The sequence below is a fragment of the Mugil cephalus genome, chromosome 19, assembly GCF_022458985.1.
Source record: "Mugil cephalus isolate CIBA_MC_2020 chromosome 19, CIBA_Mcephalus_1.1, whole genome shotgun sequence".
Lineage (NCBI taxonomy): Eukaryota > Metazoa > Chordata > Actinopteri > Mugiliformes > Mugilidae > Mugil > Mugil cephalus.
Genome location: NC_061788.1, coordinates 4,844,175 through 4,868,533, shown reverse-complemented (window position 1 = coordinate 4,868,533; position 24,359 = coordinate 4,844,175). Strand labels below are relative to the sequence as shown.

At 43.2% G+C, this 24,359-nt stretch overlaps 1 protein-coding gene across 10 annotated transcripts in view; it reads right to left on the bottom strand.

Moving 5' to 3' along the window:
* Window positions 1–3,271: 3,271 nt before the first annotated feature.
* fcho2 (FCH and mu domain containing endocytic adaptor 2) overlaps window positions 3,272–24,359 on the bottom strand; it is a 43,435-nt gene continuing 22,347 nt past the window's right edge. The window contains exons 8-31 of one of the 10 annotated variants that reach the window (XM_047569601.1): window positions 23,955–24,051; window positions 21,098–21,142; window positions 20,900–20,969; window positions 20,780–20,804; window positions 20,530–20,586; window positions 19,680–19,737; window positions 19,333–19,508; window positions 17,100–17,124; window positions 16,531–16,569; window positions 14,689–14,728; window positions 14,503–14,579; window positions 13,379–13,468; window positions 12,155–12,676; window positions 11,632–11,747; window positions 11,417–11,546; window positions 11,216–11,299; window positions 10,933–10,992; window positions 10,435–10,546; window positions 8,257–8,412; window positions 7,450–7,582; window positions 6,474–6,673; window positions 6,316–6,380; window positions 6,065–6,229; window positions 3,272–5,861 (exon numbers count right to left, since the gene is read on the bottom strand). In XM_047569601.1, coding sequence (XP_047425557.1) covers window positions 5,839–5,861; window positions 6,065–6,229; window positions 6,316–6,380; window positions 6,474–6,673; window positions 7,450–7,582; window positions 8,257–8,412; window positions 10,435–10,546; window positions 10,933–10,992; window positions 11,216–11,299; window positions 11,417–11,546; window positions 11,632–11,747; window positions 12,155–12,676; window positions 13,379–13,468; window positions 14,503–14,579; window positions 14,689–14,728; window positions 16,531–16,569; window positions 17,100–17,124; window positions 19,333–19,508; window positions 19,680–19,737; window positions 20,530–20,586; window positions 20,780–20,804; window positions 20,900–20,969; window positions 21,098–21,142; window positions 23,955–24,051 — 2,565 coding nt within the window. In that variant the 3' untranslated portion in view covers window positions 3,272–5,838. The remainder of the gene's footprint in view (window positions 5,862–6,064; window positions 6,230–6,315; window positions 6,381–6,473; window positions 6,674–7,449; window positions 7,583–8,256; window positions 8,413–10,434; window positions 10,547–10,932; window positions 10,993–11,215; window positions 11,300–11,416; window positions 11,547–11,631; window positions 11,748–12,154; window positions 12,677–13,378; window positions 13,469–14,502; window positions 14,580–14,688; window positions 14,729–16,530; window positions 16,570–17,099; window positions 17,125–19,332; window positions 19,509–19,679; window positions 19,738–20,529; window positions 20,587–20,779; window positions 20,805–20,899; window positions 20,970–21,097; window positions 21,143–23,954; window positions 24,052–24,359) is intronic. The other 9 variants (XM_047569603.1, XM_047569604.1, XM_047569602.1 and 6 more) reach the window with 9 other exon arrangements.

Below are 24,359 nucleotides of genomic sequence, written 5' to 3'. Positions count from 1 at the left end.
AATGCAATAAACTTACACCAGTGCTTGTTTGTTCAGATGGTTTTCCTCGTGGCGAAGAGGGAGATCAAATGGGCACATCAATTATAAATCGTCCATAAATGTTACTGATGTGGGTCTCCCTCTCTGGATCGTAGAATAACTCAACTCTATGGCTCCAGTGGGCCTTTGGACAAACATAGCTGTGATGGCGGACAACAAAGACTGAACGCTCCCCGCGCGCTGACTGTTTCACGCTGCTGATCCTGACAGTAAGTCTCTGTCGATCGATACCAGACACACGGAATTCCCTGTGTTTTTAAGAAATAGTTTGGAGAAACGTCTGACCAGCGGCCGCTACGCCTCCATTACTGACCCGCGGTACAACACGTGCAACAAGTGACCTGCTACTCCTTTAAATGAACATGCACCACCACGTAAGTGTTGCATGTTCTACGTTGGTTATTTTGTGCTTTAAAGGTCGGACACAACTTAAAAATCACCGGCTGCTTTGCTTTTTTCTCCCGTGTCCCAACTAGAAAGTCACACGTCAGGCTGCAGTATTAGTTTCTTTCCACCACATGGTGCAGAATTACGCAGAATCTTTAATCCGGATGCATGAAATTTATCTGCATGCATCCAACTCTGTCTTCTCCACTCAACATCTCCTCTGGCCTCATGTCAGATGGTCCAGGTTTCTTGCGGCGGTGACGTTCGATGCCGACGATTTCCCTTCTGACACCGATACCGAGTAAAATTCAGACTGGTATCGGCGATACCGATGCGCTACTTTGTGTAAATGCACTCGAATGCGTCTGGTAAACCTAAAAAAAGGTAGCGTATTTCAAATCACAGCTTCGAAAATACAGGACATCAGAGAAATTTGTTAATTTATGTTAAAGTACAATGAGGTAGAGGCTTCATTTACTATATAGCCGAGCTAAGAAATGCTCCTCAAACACTAAAAAATAAAGAAATCAGTTAAACAATAAGACCATTAAGATAAATTATTATTAAAATGAAAACTTCTTAATCATCATAAATGCCTCATATTCTGTTTAGTTACTTTCCACTGTGTTCCTACATTACCTTGAATGACTGAAGCATCAAAACTATCACTATTTCGATTTGAGAATCGATCCTAGCGTACCTGGTATCGATATGTCAGTATCAATCCACACATCACAGTCGTAGTCTGCTAAGACAACCGGTTGCTCTTTCGCATTTAGATGTGAAAGTTGAAGCAATCTGCAATTTTCCTACAACTCTCTGCAAAAAAAGGAAATTTTCCAAAATGTGTAGCTGCTCCTTTATGAGGCAATCTTCTTACCTGCATGAGCCCACACACTGATTCACCTCCACAAAAGCCTGACCACACACGCACACACACACAAGTCCGCACATGGACCAAACACACTTTTTGGATACGGTTTCAGCTCACATATCTCACTTTGGCCTTCCAGAGAATAACATCATCATACACAAGAGACCCTAAGATCTTTTCCTCTCCGTCTGAGTGAGGCGGACAGGGATGGAGGCGGTGTGGGGGGGGGGGTAGAGTCAACACTGATGGCTCACACATGTGGCTGTGAAAAAAGGCAGCTCAGAGAGGGTGTATTTCAAACGGCGAGGAGGAGGTCTTCAGACGGAGAGACACCCGGGAGGACTGAGTGCGTAAATATGCACAAGGTGTTGATGTAGTGCCGTGCGCGTACGCACAGTCATGCATACATCCTCCCCCAGCAGAGCGCCGCTGCACCGGGTTCTCCCGGCGCAAACGGTACATCAGGAACACATGTGTACTTGCGTCTTCGAGCTTTGTTTTCATGCTCCGTCACGCCGCACGTTGATGAAGAGCTTCAACCTTTTGACAGGGATTACTCTTCACGAACAAAAAAAAAAATAAAAAATTTAGATCTATACCTGCGTGTTAAATCTGTCAGTCAGGGCCCGACTCAGTGTCGCTTTCAAACCTTTTTTTCAACCTGAACGGGTGAGCACACCATTTCCGCTACCCCGACCGTCTCCGCACAGAAGGTTCACAAGGTTCGTTAATTATCAAGAGAACGGGGGAAATTTTTTTTGGAAGGAGTTCCTGCTGTGGAAGCAATTATTTCCAAAGCACTTACAGTCACATAAAACTGTCTAAATATACAGTATACGCTATGCTACAGATTCCCGTCGTGTAATGTGCTTCGGAAAGAACCGACGAATCAACATCTGACCGTGATGTATTGATTGGCCTCGTGGTTCTCCTCGCGATGACCCGACTGTGAAACGCCTGGAGCTGCTCAGGTGGACAGTTTTAATGTCAAGTTCAAGAAGACAGTTAAAAAAAAAATAAAATTATTTTTTCTTATCATTTTGAATGAAAGTTGGCTTCTGTCCACATAGTATTTAAATTTTTTGTTTTATCGAAACAGAGAATTTAAATTTTGTGCTTAAACTTCACACTTCATGTCCCCCAGAACCACTGGATTGAAGCGGAGCAGTTTTGAAGCTCAGTGTGTTGCCTCAGACCGTCGCCATCTTGGCATTGCTTGGTTATCTAACTCAAAAATAGAAAAAAGAGGTAGTTGTGAGTGGTGCTAAGTTGGTAGCCAATGTCCTACATGTTTATTTTGAGCGGTAAGTTTATTTCAACACGGAAGCCTCCAGTGTTCATCTGAGGAACTGCAGTTTTTGGTGACGCAATGGCTTTATTTTTAAGCCACTGACCAAAAACATTCACATATGTTCCCATTTAAAACCACTTTTTCAAGAAACTCCATTTGACCTTGTTTTTTTTTTTGTTTTGTTTTTTTTTTTTTTAATTTGGGATATACCATGACCTGGATGACTGAATTTTGAAGCTCAATGTGGCGCCTCAGACCGTCGCCATCTTGACAGACTGTGATAAAGTAAGTGTGAGTGGAGCTAAGGTGCTAGCGACCACTCAAAACAACCATGCTCTTAATTAACTTGCATAACTTTGAGCACTGATACACCCCGATTTAAGTTTTGGCTGTAAACGTGTTGATTTCGAGCTGTAAATACGGACATTTTAACATGGAAGCCTCCAGTGGTCATTTGCGGAACTGCAGTGTTTGGTGATTATGCGTTGGGCTTTATTTTTAAGCTAATGATGTTGCTGCTTGGTCCATTCTAGTTGTCCAATGCTCCACTGCTGACTTTGACAAATGTCCATGCAAAATTTCATGCACCCAAGGATTGATGCAAGTAGAAGCGATAGAGTCAAAACTACACAATCTGCACAGTCTTCATGCTAGAGGTCAAAGAACTCACACAGAACACATTTAAAGTAGTCATTTTCATATATTTGTATATATTCATATATTACACATTTAATACAGGCACAATGAGAAATCATAAAATAGAGACAAAAAGTGGCTGAAATATTGGTAAAAATGTCTGAGAATCATTTACACAAAGTTGCTCTTTTTTCTTTTTTAAACTCTGCTTAATACAACAAATACAAGAAAGGTTTGGGAAAGGTGACCGTAAAAGGAGCCTCGGATGATTTTTTTTTTTTTTTTTGGAAACTTTTGTAGGGGCAGCGAGAACCAGCTCGCTAATACTGAACACAAATACAGAATCTGAGTACTCTCTTTTGTTTTCTTCTTCTTTAAAACGCATTTGCCTCATCTGACCAAAACCACCGCTGATAAACGAATTGATGCCGATTAATAATTCAGAGAGAACACAGAGCAACATGTTGATTTCTCACTGTACAAATATCTGCTGCAACAATTTTAGGATTTAATGTAAACTCATTTCAACTGCCTTCACACATTTGGCTTATTAAATTTCAGAGTCAGGTAAGAGAGAAAAAAAAAGTTAGTGAAACTTAAATTGACGTTTTTTTCATAATCCATTCAAGATAAGTGCCTGCTCCTAACTTAAAAATAAAAGTCTTACACCAGGTACAAGAAGGGACATTTAAAATAATAACAAAACAAAAAAACATGATTCATCATTATAATCACCTTGGACAGATATGTTTTAAATTAAAAAGGCATCACCAGGCAAGTACGGATATGAGTCTAAATCGGTTGTAAACCAGTTAAAAAACTACAACAGGCAAAGTTTTTATAGCACAGAGGACACAGTAAAAATTAGTCTGATGTCGAAACTTCCTTATTTCCTAACATGATCTTCCAGAGGTCACTTGGCCCAAACTGACGCACAGTGTACAAAACTACTGCCGTTAAAAAAAAAAAAAAAAAAAGGTCTCAGCAATGTTCAGTCACAGCTTTCAGGCAGCCCTCCTCCGACAACTCGAACACATCGACTAATTTCAGGAACCGCTGCGAGGACGAGCCCGGTGGAAAAGACAAATCACACCAGCGAGAAGCGAAGAGTAAAGCACCGAGTGTTGAAACGTGGCAGTTTTTCCCGCTCGTCCGTCCATTTAAAAAAATGTATTTTTTTTGCTACTTGTGCTGTTCATACGTCGCAAGAGGCTGGAGTTTATCCCAGCGCGCGTCGCGTTAGAAGGCAGGACAGGTGAGTCGTATATCGCAGGGAAGTGGCAGCGCTGCGTCGTGACGTCTAACGACACTGGATTACTCAGTGTCGAGTGGTCGCGGTTAAGGCATTTCAATCGTTAATTTGGCCTCGTTGGCTGCTACCGCTGCTACCGAGCTTGATTAGAAAAGTTACAAAAAAAAAAAAAACAGTAAGTTGATCGGTCTCAATCACGAGACTCATTCATGTCCGGGGAAGACAGCTGGGATTAAACAAAAAGAAAGAGGAGGCAATTTTCCCTTCGATATCCAGAAAAAGGAGGAAAAACGTGGCACATTCTCAGAAAAACTGTGCTGTCGTATATATATATATATAAAAAAACAAAAAAAATAGTGGAAAGTTAAGATTCAGGCACGTTTCTGCGTTAATAAATCTCACAGGTTATTAAAAAAGTTGAATTTGGGGTAATGTGCTTCGATTTTGACACCAATGTTGAAAAGTTAAGGTCTTAAAAATGACTGAGAGGGGATTTTAAAAGGATACAAATTTTACAGACTACAGTGATGACAGATCATTTAACATCTGCGTAAAAAAAAAACATTTGTTGCCTGTTATTCCACAGTATAAGTAAGAGGAGGCACTGAGGTCAGATTCTTTTTTTTTTCTTTTTTGCATTTTTGTTTTGAAAGCACTTCAATATTCTTTGTAAAGATTACTCCACAAGTATTTGTGTGTGTGTGTGTGAGTACGGTTTAAGACAGATTCTACCTTCATTGCTTCATTGCACGTACACAAATCGTGAGGAGGAGAACAAAGGATAAAAAAAAAAAAAAAAATCAGTAAACAGTTGATCTGAGAGTCAGAGCTGGTCGAATATTCAGTGTTATTATTTACAGTTCAGAGAGAAAAAGAGAAGAAGAAGGAGGAAGAAATATTTTCTCCTCATCCATACAGAAAGGGTTTTAAATTCTCCACGAATATAAGAGAAAAAGAGCATCTGAAAGATTGTTAGTGCACTTTTTTTTCCTTTTTTTTATGATTTCAAATACAATATAGATTTATAACTAAACCATAAATTGTTTCTGACTATACAAAAAAAATGAATTGATCAGAAAGCATCATTAGACTTCATATCTACACATTTCCTGAAAGCTCGTCTTAAGTTTTCTTTTCTTTTTCTTTTTTTAAACAGTGTTCAGTACTCAGTGCTGTTTTATTGTAGTGAGATTCTCGCCTCGTGGATGAAACTTGGACGACTACTGAGCTCGGGGTGGATCCGGAGCTTCAGGAGGCCTCTGGGAGTCGTCAAGTTTTGAGTGGAGCGAAATTAATTCGTTTTTGTTTGTTTTGTTTTGTTTGTTTTTTTTCTCTTGGGAACCAGAGTGGTGGGTCACCTCAGCAATCTGCCATATAACGTCCTGAAGACACAAGGGAAGCAGTTTGTTGAGTCGTTGATGCGTTAAACATATTAGTCCCACGTACACCGATCAGGCATAACATTATGACCACCCTCCTAATAAAGGATACCACTGAATTGTCTCTTTATGTTATTTACTTCTCTTCTTAGTGGTTCTAATGTTATGGCCGATCAGTGTATGGTCAAGGGCACTAGTGCACATACCTGTGGCAAATCTCTTCTTGTTGAGAGAGAGTCTGTATCCGGTCCCCTGCAGCTCCATGTCCACTCCAGACAGGGTGCTCCCCTCACTCATGAACTGCACTGCCAGAGTGTTGGGATTCGATGGACCGCTGGACAGTTCAAACTTGGCCCTTAGAGATCCAGCGCCTGGGGGGTAGGGGGAGGGGGGGGTTAGGGAGCGGTCAAACACCAACAAATAAACTCGCATTCAAACGACAGATCCGATTCCTCACCTTCATTTTCTGATTTGTCCGAGATGTCGCTCAGCTTCCAAAGACACTTACTCTGCTCCGAGTTCCTAAAAAAAAAAAAAACGAAAGAATGAAACATCAGTTCGAGCGGCTCCGTCCTAGCTCGCCGCGCTCCTGCTGGCGTGAACCTGGCGTCTCACCATATGGAGTTGGGCAGAGAGTTCACGTTGGTGACTCCTCCGTCCACGGGCACCAGGATCTGGACGTTGGTGAGGGGGCCGGGGGCGTCCATGGACTCCGGGTTGTAGCGGTAGTCCACCCGCAGGTCCGTCGTGCTCTGCGTGCACTTCCAGTATACGGCCAGGTTGAGAGGAGTGGAGTGGATCCCATCGGACTGCACCTGAACACACCAGCACCGTGTGCGCTGATCAGTCACAACATTACGACCTCCTTCCTCCAAAACAGGTGCGTTCTAGTGAATCTGTGCTGCTCCTAAACTGCACGTATCCGAATCACGCTCAACAACGAGGCGTCTGAATCAGGTTAGAAGGTCAAACGTGCGACCGAACGTCTCGCCTGAATGTGCAAATTAGAGGGAAACTCATGTTGCTCAAGCGGCCCGGGACAAAGGCCGATTCTTCCCTCATTAGCGACAACGTTGTTTGTTGGCAGCCGCATACATTGTTAATTTACCGCCTCAATGAGCTTACACAAATATTTCAGTGTTTAGCTGCGCTTCTTAATTTTACCCGGCTTAATCTAAACCCCGGCATTTTATTGTAAATATCCTCTAAAGAGCGGCGCTCGGTGATTCGGTGGCAGTGGTCGTTTGTGGCGGAGCTCACGTTTGATCTGTGATGTGATATTTAACTCATACCTGGGACTAAAGCTGCAGCATCTAGAGTCTGATAAGGGAGAGACTGGTTTGCATCAGTCTACAGGGTCTTAGGATTGGGCATTAAATATAATAGTTAGTCAGAAATTAATTAAATGCATATTGGTATCTGTCAGGGTGTGAGGTTGTGACTATTATCTGAAAATATAAAACCACTGTGACATTATTTCTTCTTATTTTTTGCCTATATTTGACATCGTTTTTCCTCTCCTAGCTTCATATCGGTGCTCCTTCGTTCTCAGACGTGTTAGCGTGTTGGTTTTGGTAACCAGCTGACTGACCTGGTACTTCAGGATGTCCACATTGTAGTAGGAAGCTGAGGGATTCTGTTCCGAGGCTTTTCTGAGGTAGGACGTCAGTGCTTGCATGTTGAACCAAAAGTCCTTGGAATTCGAGTCACTTTGGGAAGGATCACTAGATTAAAAGGAGGCAGAGAAGAAGGAGGACGTTACACACACACACACACACACAAGGAATAATCAGAGGCTCAATTATTCATCGCTCTTCTTGGCCTTGTGTGTAAAGCTCCAATAGCTTGGAAAAAATGACCCTGTTATATCCAACCAGCTACTAAATCGTGAATTCCACTTGATTCAATTAGTCCGGCCATGTGGTCTGGAGATGACTGAGAGGAACCAGAGCGAGAGGTATTTAAAAAAAAAAAAAACTTCTTTGGAGGAAAACAAATCTAGATTTACAGTATTTAAAGTTGCACTGCATGTGAGGTGAAATATACATTTCCATTATCTGACAGTAAAGAGGTGAGAGACGTGTAATAATGTGTTGAATGAAGTCGCCGTCACGAGAAGTTTCGCGTTCTTTGCTATTTTAAGTCGTCTTTTCATAGAGACACGGGCTGTTGAGAACCTGGCTGTTAGAGTCTGGTGGAAAATACTTCCCTGACAGCTTAATGATAGCTTTATGTCAGATTACTAATTGAATTTCCTCTCGCTGACGCACTCTACATTTCCCCCCAACTCTCGCTCGTATCACCGCGTCCAAATCCCTCTTAACCGCGACTGTGACAACTTATCACCTCATCGCTCGCGCTCCAAACCAGCGGCGTTTGGGTTTTCTCCGCAACTCACCTGTATAGTAGCTGCTGGTTGGGTAGGATCTGCTCCAGCCTGCTGGTGTTCTTCAGCTTGAAGGTGAGGACGGCGGGGGAGGGGTTGGTGGTGAACACCTTGATGATGCCCATGGGGAACGACAGGGTCATGTCTCCAGTGATCTTCACGATGCACCTGTGGGTTGGAGGCGAGCACCGTTCATTTTAATGGCAATTCACAAAGAAAGGCCGCGGCCAAAAGCTCAACCGGCGCAGGTGTAAAATGTTCATCAACACTTTGGTCCGTCTGCTACATAGATATCCCTACGGTTCCATAGTCTAGAGCACACCCAGTCTGGTCTACGCTGTGGTGTTGAAGGCCCACAGCTGGTTTCGAACCGTGCCCCCGCTGCATTGCTTATGAAATGTTCCATTTGCTAATCCCTGCAAAAATAAGCCTTTTGCACAGCAGCAATTTAACAGCAGTTAACCAATAAAGGGCTGTATGTTTTCTCTGCCCCAGACTATAATCTGCCCCATGTAGGTTTATCCACTCTGAAAGAATGGTGTCAGACTGACGGGGAAATTCCCCGCGCGTAGAGAGCGAGCAGGCGATAACGCTCACAAACGGAGGCCCACGGGGTGGAGGCCCAGGAGCGGTACGGTAAAAGCTGCGAGTAGGAAGTGGCCGTGTTTAACGTGGAACAGCGGAAATGCTCTCGACGCTGATATTTGCAGCGTGACGGCTGATCTCTCCTGGGTAGAGATGGGTATACTATGTGTGGGCGCATGCTGAATGAACGGAGGTGTGATCCGACGGACACGGCCGACGACACTACCGGTCGACATCTTGTCGTCCGTCTCCCGCACCTCCCACAATGCTTAGCACATGTCACGTACGCTGCAGTGTACCAGAGTTTGGTATTTAAGTTTCTCATGAAGTAAAAACAAACTTTTTTCTTGCACGAGGAGCGAGACACGGTAGGAAAAGAACAAGTGTTTTTTCACCCACTGATTAATTTTGATAATAAAAAACGGTCAAAATGCACATTTAGGTGTTAATTTCACTACACTTTGTCTGTGTTGCGCCTCTAATTTTCTCCTAAATCCGCTAAAAGTCATCTTTCTAAGGCGGCTCGTGAGCCTTGTCTCTATCCCGGCATATGAGCTACTGCTGTGAATCCTCCTGCACAGGTCTGTCGGGTCCAAATATGGTCGTATCCTTTGTATTAGCAACCAGTCGTGAAAGTAGAAAGGCTGATCTGAAGATAAAACTCGCATACTCGTTGGCTGGTGTCGATTTCTGCCAAAAATGTTTTGAAGTCTCCTCTAAGAAGACGATTACAGCTCGAATTAGCAAGAGAAGACACATGAAGGAGGAGAGAGGAAGTCAGACTCATCTGACGTCATCCGGCCGTAAACTGTCTCTGGTAAAAGGAGACGAAGATGGAGGCGATCAGCAGTGGATCATCATTCATGTTTCACACTTGAACGAACTTATTGACAATTTAATCTGATTTTATGAGGATGTGAGTAGATCTGGTTTTGGTTCATGGTGGTTTCCAATAAAAATAAACATGATTTAACAATGTAAAACTTTAAAGGCCGTCTCCTCAAAATGAGTTTTTCCTGAATGCTCTGAGGCAGAAATCTCCACTGAAGTGGCTCTTACACAAACCAAACTTTCCACATTTATTCCTAACTACATCCTACAGGTATTTACAGAGGGGCTTTTTCATATATCATTCACAGCCTGATTTATAGAACATTTTACTCCTTAAAAACATGGCAACAATTTATTTCTTTGGACTGTTAACAGTATTTTGTGATTTATGGAGTGATAACAGGAGATATCCAAAAGCCCCTCTGTAAATACGTGGAAATTTAATATGTTACCAAAATGAAACAAGAATTTTGAACCTCACTTTATCCATTATTCAGATTTCTTTTTTTGGAAATGTATGCAAATTAGCACATATTTAACTAGATAAGTCCTCATTTGCATATTCAAATATAAATTCGTAATTCTTATAATAACAAAAAATGATTGGATTTCTGTAAGTAATCAACTAGAGAAGTTACATGGTGATATCTATTAGTTAAATTCACCTAAGACTCACACACGTGGTTAAACTTGAAATGATAACATGAGCACCGATAATGCGTGCAGGCCCACGTCGGAGGCCTTTCGAGCAGCAGGAGGTCATGTGAGACTCACTTAGTGGGATCAGCTCCTTTGAAGTACGCATTAACCGACTCTGTGAAGGCCACGGCGATGGGCAAAGCATCCTGGGACCCCAGCGTCACAGGGCTGGGGCCGCGAGACGTCCCTGAGAATGAGAAAGGCGCAGAGTCAGAGGCCTGTTGACACAAAAACTGTGTCAAAAACATCAGGAGAATGGATCATGCAAAGACAAACTGTATAATTGTTGCAAAAGTCAGTCATTCATACTCTGCGTATCAGTTTAATCCGTAAATGCATTATAATAACGTTGGTTAAAGTTAAGAAATACCTTGAAGAGCTTTATTAAAAAGCATAAAAATAAGAAAAGTCATTCCTTGCTTGATTAATTCAACTCATATTCATCATGTTAGGCGCAGATGCACACGAGCACTGTAAACCACTGCGAAGCGACTTGTCAATCCATCCAGCCCATTCCACAGACTGGTGTTAGTTTCAGCTCAACAGCTCTCGAGCACGAACTTGGGAGCGTACCTGCTGGCGTTTCACACCGCTTCTCAAAGGTAGGCAGCTTCGCTATGAACACATCGTCCTCTTTACGCCAAAATAAGAGGCATGAAGAGGAAAGGAGGAGATAACAGAAACCCAGAGAGGGCAAATGTGAGGAGGGGTGAGGCTGAGCACAGTCGTAAGCCAGTTCTTAAATGTGTGACATGAGATGGCAGGTGAGGCCCTATACAACTGATTTTTATGCACCGTCAGAAAAATGTGTGGCGAGCAGAGGTGACGAGGGGAGTTCGGGAGGAGGCAGACTCACTTTGGCTTAGCGGAAAGAGAGGAGATAGGGAGAGCAGCTCGGGCTCTGGGGAGGAGAGGGGGAGGGCAAAGGTGTGCTCGGCTCCTGCAGGGAGAGGAGTGAAGGGACGGAAAAGGAAGGAGGTGGAACAGCGCATGTGTTTGTGAGGAGCTGCACAGGAAGGAGAATAAACTGAGGCGGAGCTGAGGAGGCGTTTCCTACCGACTGTGGGGGTGTTGCCGGCACTGAGCGAGGCGTTCGAGGACAAAGAGGAGGAGCTCTCGGCCCGGGCCAGCGGCGCTGTAGGCGGGGGGCTGGCGTTGGATGTTTTGGGCGGGCTGAATGGCCGCACCTGAGGCGTTGAAGGCATTCGAAATAAGACGTTGTAAGAATTTTTAAAATAAAATTTTTTAAGGAGAACGGGTTTAATCACTCACGATTTCGTTGATTCCTGTGAGTTTTCCCGTCGGGAGTTTGGGCCTGGAGGAGGGTCGTGGGGGGGGCACGAGCGCTCCAGCTGCCAGAGGGGTCGTAGGTCTGTTCGGTACTGGCACTACACACAGGAACACATTCATTTTTTATTTTTTTTTTTAAAAGGTTAGTGACAGTTAAATAGAATAGAAAGTACGCTACATGTGTTGGAAGACATTCAGTTAGATGCAGGACCCTCATGCACCATGACAAATGATAAGAAAAATAAATAAATAAATAAAAGCAATACATTAAATACCGAAAATCATGACATTAAAAACAGGTAAAACTCATTCCAAAACCATTTTCATAAAATTAAAAGACAAACACGTTGCAAACCAGGCAGTGAGTTAAACAAATAAACTTAAAATAAAACACAACAACATAAATTTACAGAAATAAATGTCAAAATGAGAACAAAAGCCAAAATTTTAAATAATATTTCAAACCTCAGGCACAAATTACGTTTCTAGCATCGGTTCTTGTTACCAGTGAATGTTTTGCCTGTCGTGGCTGCAGACACTGCCCTATCTGTAACCCCGGAGAAGACGTCGGTGAGACAGAGGCCGCCGTCCTCCCTGCTAGCTTTGCAGTAGGCGTCGGCGGAATCGTCAGACAGGAAGCGGCTCGACCTCCTGGGGCCCGACTGCGTCCTCTGGAGCTCCTTCACAGCCGACCCCGAGCCCAAGCCCGGACGCCGAGCCGGGGCGAAGTTATCGCTGAAGGCGATCCACTGGCTCTGGGACCAGGACACGGAGGAGGAGGCGTCGGCGTTCGTCGGGGGGCTGGCGGCGGCTGCGGTGGTGGCCGGGCTTTTGATCGGGTCGACCGGCTCGGCGGGCCGGGTGATGGGGGCGCTCTGGGCCCTCGCCGGGACGGGCTTGAGCGCTTGGAAGGGGTTTTCCGGCGAATCCCAGGGAGAGGATGTGGACGAAGAGAAAGAGGAGACGTCTTTGGATTGCTGGCTCTCCGCCAGGGGAGGAGAGGGCTCCGGTGGTCGCAACGTCTCAACTGAAGGAGGCGGCGTGATCGACAGAGGCGGGAAATGCGACAAACGCAAAGCGAGAGTGCAGATGGTCAACTTATTGGGACAGTTAGTCACATGTCAGTTAAATCATAGGAGCGTGGTGACTTTCCTGTGGAGTCCACTCTAACCTCTTTACTGATAACCATGCAAGCTGATGACCCTGGTTTTAGATATGCATATGCACCCACGTCCCTTAAATTACATGAATCTGAAGCAAAGAACAGTCCAAAGATTGCAAATACAAGTATACACTGATCAGGCATAACATTATGACCACCTTCCTAGTATTGTGCAGGTCTCTCTTGAGCCTCCAAAACAGTCGTGACTTATCAGAGAATGGACATGGACCTTCTTCCACAGCAACAGTCATTTCTGACTGATTCTGATACTTGATCAGTTTGGGATCTGGTCTGGTCTAGGTGAGTGCTACATGTCTAAGCAACATCCACATGAATACGAATACCAGGCCCAAAGGTTTCCCAGCAGAACGCAGAACTGTCACAAGATGGTCAATGCTATTCACCTCTCATGTTAGTGGTCATAATGTTGTGGCTGATTGGTGCAAAACATGTAAAATAAATAAATAAATAAAATGTAAAAAGTTATCAATGAACGCCTTAGGTTCCTCAAATAGAAAAGCTTTCATGTGAATTTTGTTTCTGTAAAACGCCACACACACATTTTACCTGATGCCTCTGGCAGAAAGACCTCTGAGTCAGAGTCATTCAGCAGAAAAGATGGAGATGAAGGGATTGAAAGGAGGATAGAGGCAAGGTCTGACAAGAACAGGTGAAAAAAAAATATAAAAACCAACAGTTCATCATGTCATTCAAACTCAAAGAGAAGCACTGTAATAAAACCAGAAATCAAGAAACAAAACCAACAAAAAGTTTACAAAAGAAGAAAATTAACAATTCAAACAAGATAGGACTAAATAATAAATACACCTTACATCCTGATCTTTTAATCAGTCCTCAGACTAGACTCGCTTAATGTGTCATGTGTGCATGAGGAGCTGATAATACTGCTTCACTGTACACAGAGATTTAAAAGGGTTAAAAGCGGGGACTTAATTCCCATCACTGTGTCCTAATCAGGGCACTTTCTGATGCTCTTTTGACTCTTAAAGCTGGGACCTTTGACAGTAACGAGACACTGTTTGACAACATCCGTGCCAGCGGGGCTTTATAGGCGACCCCCTTGACCTCCGCTAGGTGCCAATTAACTGTGGATTATGCTTAACCTGGGCAATGGGTCAGTGCTAATGTCACTCTGTTTAAACGCTGGTGTCGTGCACGTAGAAGGCCATGAGAAACACATTCAAACGTTATATGCATATGCAAAAGGTAAGAAACTGTTTTTATGTGCAGACGTAGATCTTGGGATAATGTGCAAACTGAAAAGAAGAGTGTGTGCGGAGAGATGGTGAGAAAAGAAAGTGGGAAATGTCTGGTTTACTAGCTTCAAGTCAGTTGCGAGTAAAAACCAGATTGCGTGTAGGATGGTTTCACATTAACATTCCTTCAGGTTTTCATTACTCGTGCGTTTGTTTCTGCAGCAGTCATAGAGTGCATGATCATTTTTTATAATTAACTTCACATACACGTGTCTTTATCATGTCAACCGAGACTGTAGAAGCTTGCAGAAGTTGCAGGAAGCAGCTCTTGCATTGGACAAAATGAAGTTGAATTCAAAACATATTTTTGGCTAACTTAATGAAAGTTCGATTACCATAAAAAGTGACGGTGACAACCACGACCGAAATCTTAGGGTTTTGAAGGAAAGGAGTAAATGTCTTTTTAAACGTTACCTGCTGACGATGACACGGAAGAGGACGAGCCGACTGGGCCGAACGGGTCCAGGGACAGAAGGTCGTTGTTAGTCAGTCTGTCGGAAATGTGAAATAATAATAATATAAAAACAATATTAAAGTTCATAGATACAGAAAGAGCGTAACAGAAGACCGTAACCCTGAAATAGAAACTCTAATACTCACTCATATGATGTTGGCACTCTACTTTTAGCTAGTTCATCACCTGCAGTGACAAAAAACAAAAACAAGAAAAACTTAAGACCTATAGACCAAACATTATCAGAAAATGAAATATGAAAAATTAAAGTTTTGGAAAACATTTATTAAAAAAAAAAAAAAGTCATGTTTTAAGTACCTTAAACATAAATTGAGCTTTTGATTGAATGAATAAAACCCGTAAATTTACCGTTGGACGTTAACCTCATGAGACCCTGCGTCCTCATATTTAGATTTGCTTCTTATTCTGCTTCATTTAAACTTTTATATTCATAACTAGATACTAGTTGGTGTAAAAAAATAAATAAATAAACGAATTAAAAAAAACGGATTCATTCTACAGCCGATCAAAAAAGTGGACGAACTACAAAACCTCATCAAATTTTACAGTTGAAAAGCCGTTAATCACAACGGCGCCATATTGGCAGGAAAGCGCGCTTGTCTCATAACTATTCCGTTTACAACTGCGAGTAAACTAACTAATTAACCTGAGGCTGTTGTGCTCCAAGATGCACCAGAATATTGGGGGACAATTAAAGTGGAAATCATTTTATAGGATTCCCAAAGATCTCGCCAAGATGGCAGATGTGGATCAATGCAATAAAACGAGAAAACGGAGCAGTGAAGTCCTCACAATGAGAAAGAAATTGCTTGGGATTACGTTACAGTACACAATACAATGCACTTTTATAATAAATAATTTAAAAAATAATAATAATTTCGTGTATGTTGTGGTGCATTTAGACATTCATTTAAATTGTGTTAAGGTCATAAAAGGTTGGCATATAACAAGAGACTATTTAGCACAGTTAGCTATTAGCTCGTTGCATTATGCTGCTGCGATGACGAAAAGATGCTCAAAAAAAGCAGACCTGTGGCACGATACGCGTCCGTGATATGTAACATGTTGAGTTTTGCCCTTGTGCTGGTCACTTTGTATGTGTGTTTAAGTGCCGTAAACTCCGACGGCGTCAAATAAACGCTGGCGCCGTTTCGTTTCCCTCAGTGTTTTTCTGCCAATATGGCGGCGTCAACAAAAAAGTCACGTGACGTCCGGAGCTCTATGTTAACGAGCTAATTAGCAAACACTCGATTGAGGACATTTGCAATTCTGCTTTTGCACGACAATGTTCAGACATGAAAATTAATAGTTTTTTTTTTACATATTGAGTGAAATCATCGCCGTGTCCACACATGAGGACATAATATTTTCCAAAAAAGGGCTTCCTGTTCAAAGATGATGCTTAGTTTTCATACTTCTTAGGTCCTACTTATCCCAAATAAAGACAAATTAAAAATGCATAGCGAACAAAAGCTCAGGTCTCAGGAGGTTAAAGAAATATACTGAGGTTAGATCTAACTTTCATATAAAGTAAAAACAGATTTCCCAAATTCTGCCAAAAGGAGGTTAATACTGTGTTTTTAATAGCACTTTAAAAACAGGGGTGTGGAGCGATTTGGAAATAAAAACCAAGAGTTGTTTCGTCACTTTCTACCCCCTGTCTAAAGTGTTACTGTAGGATCCATTAACAACCTGAAGCACCAAACAGACCCCAAGTTTTATATACCAATACATGAGAGTAAAAACTTCACAATAAGATACTGGAAGTTTGCCGTGAGAGGACACAGTGTCAGTGATGTTAGGTGGAGTCAGCCGGCTGCAGAAGCTGCGTGAAAGGCTCCTATGAGGAGCAGAGATGAGGAGGAGGAGGAGGAGGAGGAGGAGGAGGGTTGTGGTGGATATTTTAAGTGGAAGGGGGGGGATGAGGCAGGGCTGTAGGCCGACTACTGCAGTGAAAATATACTCACCCTGAGCCTTAGAGCTCAGTGTAGGTGCTCCTGTGAACCCTAAGCGTACGTAAGAGTATACATCTATCAATGAACTTGTGCAAATTGACCTCTTATCGGTGCTTTAGCTGCAGAAAGGAAGTTTTGATGAAGAGAAAGCACAACAAACTCATAAAATAAAAATAAAACCGTCTGGATTTATAGTTTTACGCTTTTCCAAACCCTTTTCCCTGAAACTCTAAACGGGAGGTACAAACAACACAGCGAAACTCAAAGAGAAGCGTGTCCAGAAAAGTAAATGAACATTTCTGACATGTCAAAATATAAACAGCTAATTAAGTAATTAATCTCATTTGTAGCAGTGGAGGGGAAAGAACGCTCGAGCTCACATTTGTAGAAAAGAACACTTATTTACTTTTTTTTTCTTGGGGGAAGTGTTGGTTTTGGCAACGTTTCTGGATTTTCCTTTTTTTTTTTTTTTTTTTTAGACAACCTCTTTAAAAACAACCGAGGCCAAGAAAAAGGCAGTTTTACAGTCATCCAGCAACGGGCAGATACAACGAGAGGTCAGAGAGGAGAAAAATACTCACTGGACTGGTTCCTCCGCATCTGTCCCTGAAAGCAAAAACAGACGTTAATCAATCAGAGATGCAAACGACCCACCGCAAATTCTCAACTCTCATTTGCCAGAACTTTGTTGACTCAGTTAACAAAAAAGAGACTAGAATGGAAACGTGAACTTATTATCCGGGTCACTGATCGTCTCCGCTGAACTTTTAGAGCCTTTAACTTTATTTTATTCCAGTTAAAGTGAGAGATGACTCAACACATATATATCTACGTGTAAAGGGGATTATTGATTATTCCCGGTGGAGGAGGTTATTTTTCACTTCTGAGTTAAACACCAGCAAATCACAGGACTTCTCCAGGCTCACACATACCAGACATTAAACCTAGGGTGAAAAATTCAGTGGTGCACAAAAAAAAAAAAAAAAAAGTGTATTTAAAACCATACACCGATCAGTTCGGGACAACAAGGGAGCGTGCCCTCAACACTTGACCAACTTCCTTCACCAGACCGCCCCCCCGTTTCCCCTTTTTCCGGACATAAATCTGTCACGTCCCGCTGTGCGAAACACAAGATAAGCAAGATACGCATCAATTTCAATAAGAAAAGTTTCAAGACGAAAAGAGGAGAAAAGGAGGGGGATACGTAGCAAAAGCCTTTAACCGCCGCGGAGCTGCGAGAGGCAGGGGTTTTAGTCCCACTGGCGCTAAGCGGCAAATGGGTTCAATTACGGCTCTCGCTGGCCACACACACGCGTTCTTCCATCGCCGTTTCAATAAAAGGGAACACCGCGGAGGGAGAGAGAAGCAAACAGGAGGAGAAATGAAAAAAGACAGAAAAATGAGCGAGGAGGAAAAAAAAAAAAAAAGAAGAACATCTTCAATAATTCACACCAGATGAAGAGGCGCTCGTCGTCACCTCCGTCGTGCGTTTTAACTCCACTTCTAAACTTTTCTGTAAATGTTCAACGGCAGAGGGAGCAATGAATGAACGAGAGACACACGCAGAGTTTAAATCAACGACTCGTGGCTTCGAGTCAAAAGAAGAACGTAAACCGAACTGCAAAAAACACAGTAAAATGTTTAAAAGAGGACGTCTTTCTTCCCTAATGGCGTTATATTGAATAAAAACATCCTCTATAAACTCGCGAGTTATCTTTATCATTAATTCCTAGAGAAAAAAAAATAAAGAAAAAATAAAAACACATGGCAACTGAACCCATAAATGACCACAACAGAGTTCTGTCTAGTACAAGTGGGCTCCAATAAAACCCGAAGAGTGAAAGCAAACAAAGAAACCAGGAAGAGAGAAAAAAAAAAAGAAAAGAAATAGAGGAGGAGGAGTGAGGAGTGAGGAGTGAGGTGCAACACAAATAGCGAGGAGGAACGGCGGTGAGAGCAGAGGAAGGGAGAGGTCGAGGGAAGATGCCGTGACATTCGTTTAATGTGCAGCCGGGGAGCGAGAGACAGCTGAAGAGACCCCCTTTGCGACACCGAGCGTGCCCTCTCTGCCGCTCCACAACAACATTACCAACAACAACAACAGCAGCAGCAGCAGCAGCAGCAGCAGCTCGGCGGCACGCACGGTGCGTGTTTGCACACAAGCAGTAGTGGTTTTAAAGTTTAATGGCGGCGGCTATTTTCACAGAGCATCAGAGAGTGATTCAGAGATTGAGTGATGGCGAGGGACAAGGAGCTGAATGAAGGGCTCCGCGGCTGAGGTCACGGATCAGACGCGACTCTGTGTGTGTGTGTGTGTGTGTGTGTGTGTGTGTGCGCGTGCGCGCGCAATTCCACAAAACATTTCCCTAAAGTGCCGGCCTAAAGAAAGCCGAGTGCACGTGTGAGTTTGCAGCGAGACGCCAACAACATCAGATACTTAACGTAGAAAATTGTTCCTAATACTTTTTCTTTTCTTTTTTTTTTAAGAAAAAAGGAGAGTTGTTTGACATAAAACCGAATTCGTCGTAAAAACAAATCGTAAAATGTGCGCGGACAGGCACTGTAACGAATCAAAAAGCAATGTGGCATAGAAAGTAAATTAGACAAACCGTGTTGCGTTCCAATGTAAACAAAATAAGCTTCAGGAAAGACTAACTAATGCTGAACAACTATGGATAAATGTTTCCCCTTCTACCCGAGCAGAGGTTAGATATTCTGTTGCCCTCTAGTGTTGCGCTCTCAGACTTCTGCTGCAGCATAGCAACTGCTCAACAGGTCGGTGTGTGTGTTGGGGGTGTTTGCAGGAAGTCGTACCGAGGTGGAGGGCGACAGGATGATGTTTCCGATGGAGGCCTTGAGCTCGTCGATGTTGGCTCGGTTCTGGTGCGTGCCGTTGTTCGGCTGAACGGGCTTGATCTGCACGTGGAACTTCCTGGGCTCGTCCTCGTCCTCCGAGTCGCTGGACGAGTAGAAGGAATTCTCTTTGGCATGTGGGGAGGAAAGTTAAGGAGAGAACAGCAAGCGGAGGGCGGAAAACGGAGAGTCCGGTTTTATCTGACCTCGAGTGTGGCGGGGGGGTGGAACGGAAAAATAATGGAGGAAAAAATTAAAAAAAGGTGGCGATGATAACGAGCATCGTAGAGACGAAAGAAAAAGGATATCGTTTTCGTTTGCTTCTGGCCTGATGCAGAAACCCTCTGCGTCGACCTGAGGGACGTTCTGCAAAAACACAAACAGAAAAAGAAAAAAATCAATTTTAAACAAATTTAATTAATATAAATACACAGTGTGTATGATTTTAAAATTTTAAAGCAGCTGAATGATAATTATAAAATATTTTCTCTACTAATGTGCACATCTTGTGTTTATTAAGATATTATTATTAATATATTAATATTATATTAAAAATGTATTTTATTAAAATTATATTTTGATAGCAAACTGACAAAATTAATATATTTTAAGATGATTTTTTTCAATCATATTCAATCAATATTTTAATAATATTATTTTAATATATTTCATAATATTTTTAATATTATAATTAATTCATTCATGAGGTTAAATAAAATAATAATAATACATTTTAATTATTTTTATTTTAATGTTTAATCATGTACAGATTTCAAGTTTGAACTAAACTTAATTTAATTTAATTTAATTTAATATTTTAATTTTAATTTGTCATGACCCTCAAAGTTATATTTAGTACCAGTTCACCGACTATAGACCTTTTACAGGTTAAAAATAAAAAGCTGTACAGTACATACAGTAGTAGGAATTAAACCACAATTATAAAAAAGTAAAATACTGTGCTAATCATATAATGACCCCGTCTTAGGAGTGAAGCTTAGGTGTCGTTTGTACAACTTTTCACATTAAATAATGAAAAATAACACTTTTACTGTTTTTGTTACACACATTTAAGGATTTACATTAGAATCCAGTATATTTGCCTGTTGTGTCTGGGTGTATTTTCTGTGTGTGTGTGTGTGTGTTAGGTTCGCTTACAGCATTCTGGATGTCTATGGCCCCATAATATCCTGGGGGAGCACCGTTGGCAGTGTTCTACAAGCACAAGCAGAGAGAAACAAATGAATGAATGAGCAAAACAAACAAGAGCCGGAGTCACATGATCAGGCACCAAAACGCAGAGCAGGAAGGAAATGATGCGAGGATCTTTTCCACCTCCTGCTGTTTGAAATCCAAATAACATACCGAGCTGGAATAAAACAGATAAGAGAAGTATTGTTATACTCACAGCAGCTTCGACTTCTGTAGACTCCCTAGAAGACACAAAAAAAAAAAAAAAAGATCACGCAACAATGAGAAAGTTTATTTTGTTTAAAGGGAGATTATGTGAACTGCAAATAAAACTCACGTGGAGTCGGTGTCCTTGTCTTTCCTCCGGCCTGGGATCCCGAATGGTTTTCTCTTCCTGGGTTTGGCACCTTTAAAATAAAAAAAAAAATGCGTTTTTAAAAATGCCGTCAGTCACATGTGCAGGTTTAAAAGTTCTTAATCGACCCGCCGCGCCGTTGGGCGCGTATCTGTAAAATGTTTAGCTTTGTACACTTGCCTTCAGTAGCAATAGCCGCATTGCACTCCTCAAACTCAATAGGTCCTAATGAGACAAAAAAAAATCATTTAGGTTCATTAGGCACAGAAAGGGTCAATGACCCACTGCTGTGAATGCTGTGAATGTGCATCACGCAATAATCTCACACACACACACACACACATGCACGCTGCACAAACACATTTTGTCAAACACACAACATTCACAGCAGCCTGGCGTGCCACGCAGAGTATGTATACAAACAAGGGAAGGCTGGTCCCAGAGGGCAGACGGGGTCAATAGCAGAGTCAACTGTGTGTCTGGTGGCCCCAACAAAGCTATGACAGTCCCTCCTGGTGACACAAAGCACCACTATACACACACACATGATCCCCCTCCCTTTAATCGCAGCATCATAAACCAAATGCGAAGTAAACCTGCGCTCACGCAGGACACGCAAAAGGTACTAACCCTATTACGACAAGACAAACAACTCCCGAGATTACATGCAACAAAAGTGTGTAAAGCCACATGGACAAATCTGCTCTCGGGCTTAAGAAATGACCTGATTCTCCTTCTCTTTGGCATCCAGAAAAAAAAAAGCCCACCAAGCCTTGAATTTCACCAAAAATAAATAAATAAATAAATGAAGCAATGACTTTTTGTTACCAGGCAAGAAAAAAAAAGGCAAGAAACAACAAAGTTCACACTTAATTTAATGCTCATCAATTATGCACATTTACCTCCAAGGCCCTGCACTTCAACTGTCACGCTTCACGAGTCCCTCCAGAAACATTTAGCGAGGCTTTTTTTTTTTTTTTTTTTTTTTAAGGGGTCGGTGGACAAACAAACACACGCATGCTACAAGCTGCACGAAGCAAGACATGCAATATGAGTCAGGCTTGTTTTTTGTGTCTGCGTGGACGTTGATCCCCGTGTCATGATACATTAAAACTCACTCCGCGGTGCGTTATGTAATTACGTGACCGTTTAATCTTAAAGTGCGTGGATGACGTTTGACATGTCACCAAAACAGACGCGGACGTGCTGCACAGAACTAGAAAGCTTAAACAGCTCGCAGAGAGATGGGGAAGGACCCTCTGGCGGTATTTCCGATACGCTAACATGCCTTGACCTGAAAACAACAAAGCTAATGATATTTTAACTCCGTACGTATACAGTAGCAGCAGCCGAATGCGGTCTCTCCCCCCACCCCCCGCCGCCCCCTAGAGGACGCCGGTCGCGGGCAGAATTGACGCATTGTTTGGCGTGTGCAGCGCTGAGTGAAGCGCAGGGAAGCGGCGAGTCACGAGAGGCGCGCATCACGCCAAGTGAAGTGGATGAAGTACACCGATGACCGATCTACTCTACTGTGCAAGATCAGGCCTCCTCCTCCTCCTCCTCCTCCTCCTCCTCTTCACCGCTGGCGAGTACACGACGGCGGCACGAACGGCGGGAGAGGGTCTGGCACGGTCACTGGAGGAAGTTTCCCTCGCAGCAGGGACGCACGAACGCAGGTAGAAACGTCTTTTCCGTCGTCGCGTCACCTTTCGTTGACGCGGCGGTCGTCAAACAAAAGAAAACGTCCCAAAGATGGAGGAGGGGGGGGAGAATTGACACGTGATGTTAAACAAATGCCGTAAGAATCAACACGAGACCCAGGCGAAGCAGGAAATCTCTGCCCTGCGAGCATCCTGCGTTTGCATCTGTCAATATTTATGCGCAACCAACTGCACAAAAAAGAAAAAAGGAAAAAGAAAAAGCCTAAACACCAGACACATGAATATTACCTTAATCTGGACAGACATTAGGAACTGTTTAAAGCTCTCCCAAACAGACGGACGACTTTGTTTATACAGGGGAAGATGTTTCTTTTCTTCCCACTCTCTGTGAGGGAAGCATGCAGTCACGCATGAGCGGAGAATGTTTTTTTAAATTGCATATGCTTCACATGGCACTGGGAGTGGGAGAGGGGCGGATGGGGGGGGGGGGCCCTTGCGTGTCTGGCCCGCCGCCAGTTGACAGCTCAGCTGGATATCGTTGAACACTCCTAAACCCCCCCGCCTCGCAGCGTGTCACTTTGGGATTGTTTCCGCAATAGAAAGTTTATTCAACCTCTCTCTCTCTCTCTCGGCGAAAGGCCCCGGACCGGCCATCCGTTCAGCTATTTCATCAGGGGACCGGCGGGTTATTTTTCTGACAGGGCCGGGGCTGCTGCGCGATCCCTAATGAACAGCTTGATACGGGGAGGAATTTTCTGACCGTTTTTTTAGCCTCAATTAATTCTGCTGTCCAAACAAATGAAGGCCACCACTCGTCGGACGCGGCGTCCGAAACGCGGGGGGTTCGCCGTGTGTTTACACACAGGCGCAGCAGAGGTGAGGCCTTTGTGCTCGCGACCTGAAGCGATGCGGTACACGGGGGGAACAGGTTGCACGGTTTAACATCACTGCAGTCAAGATCCTGAGCTACGAGCGGGTGACCGATAAATGACGTGCGGACGAGAGGGAGCCTGAGGAGCATCCCCTTGATTATTGTGGCATGGCAAAGTTTACACAAGAGTCACCGTTGAGCTCTGACCTCCTGGAAGAAGTTGCTTATTCCTGCTTAGCCCACGAGCAAAGCAAAGCCCCCTGCGTGTCACATGCTTAGTGGAATGCCGAGCCTGCCTACCTTTACAGCAGATTACTATGATTGACTCTGATGGCCCTCGACTACTTCTAATTGCCCCTCTCCATGCAGCCCCTCCCGTCCCCCACGAGGCAGTGGGATCCGAACCCCCGGCCACAGTTTATTAGCACACACACACACACACACACACAACACAACACAAGATGCATGTTTATTATTAGCATAAATGAAAGAATAAAGCTCTTACCTGGTCTCTCCTTTCCTGTTCCTTTGCTTTCAGCCAGTTTCTGTATTAAACTGTCCACTGATGTGTTGTCAATGTTCCTCACGAATTCCTTGTGGACCTACGAAAGGCAATAAATAATAATAATAAAAATCTTACAATACTTGAATTCTGATATTGATTGACGATCATCACACACACCGAGCAGCCACAACATTATGACCACTGACAGGAGAAGTACCGTTTTTTCCGGACTATAAGCTGCTGTTTTTTTTCCCCACGCTTTGAACCACGCAGCTTATGCAAAGATGCAGCTTTTCTGTGGATTTTTTTTTTGCGAAAAGCATCATTTTCAGGCAGCTTTACCCTGGGATGATGGCGACACGGACAGCAACACTGACATAGACACAGAAAAGGTATGTGACGAAG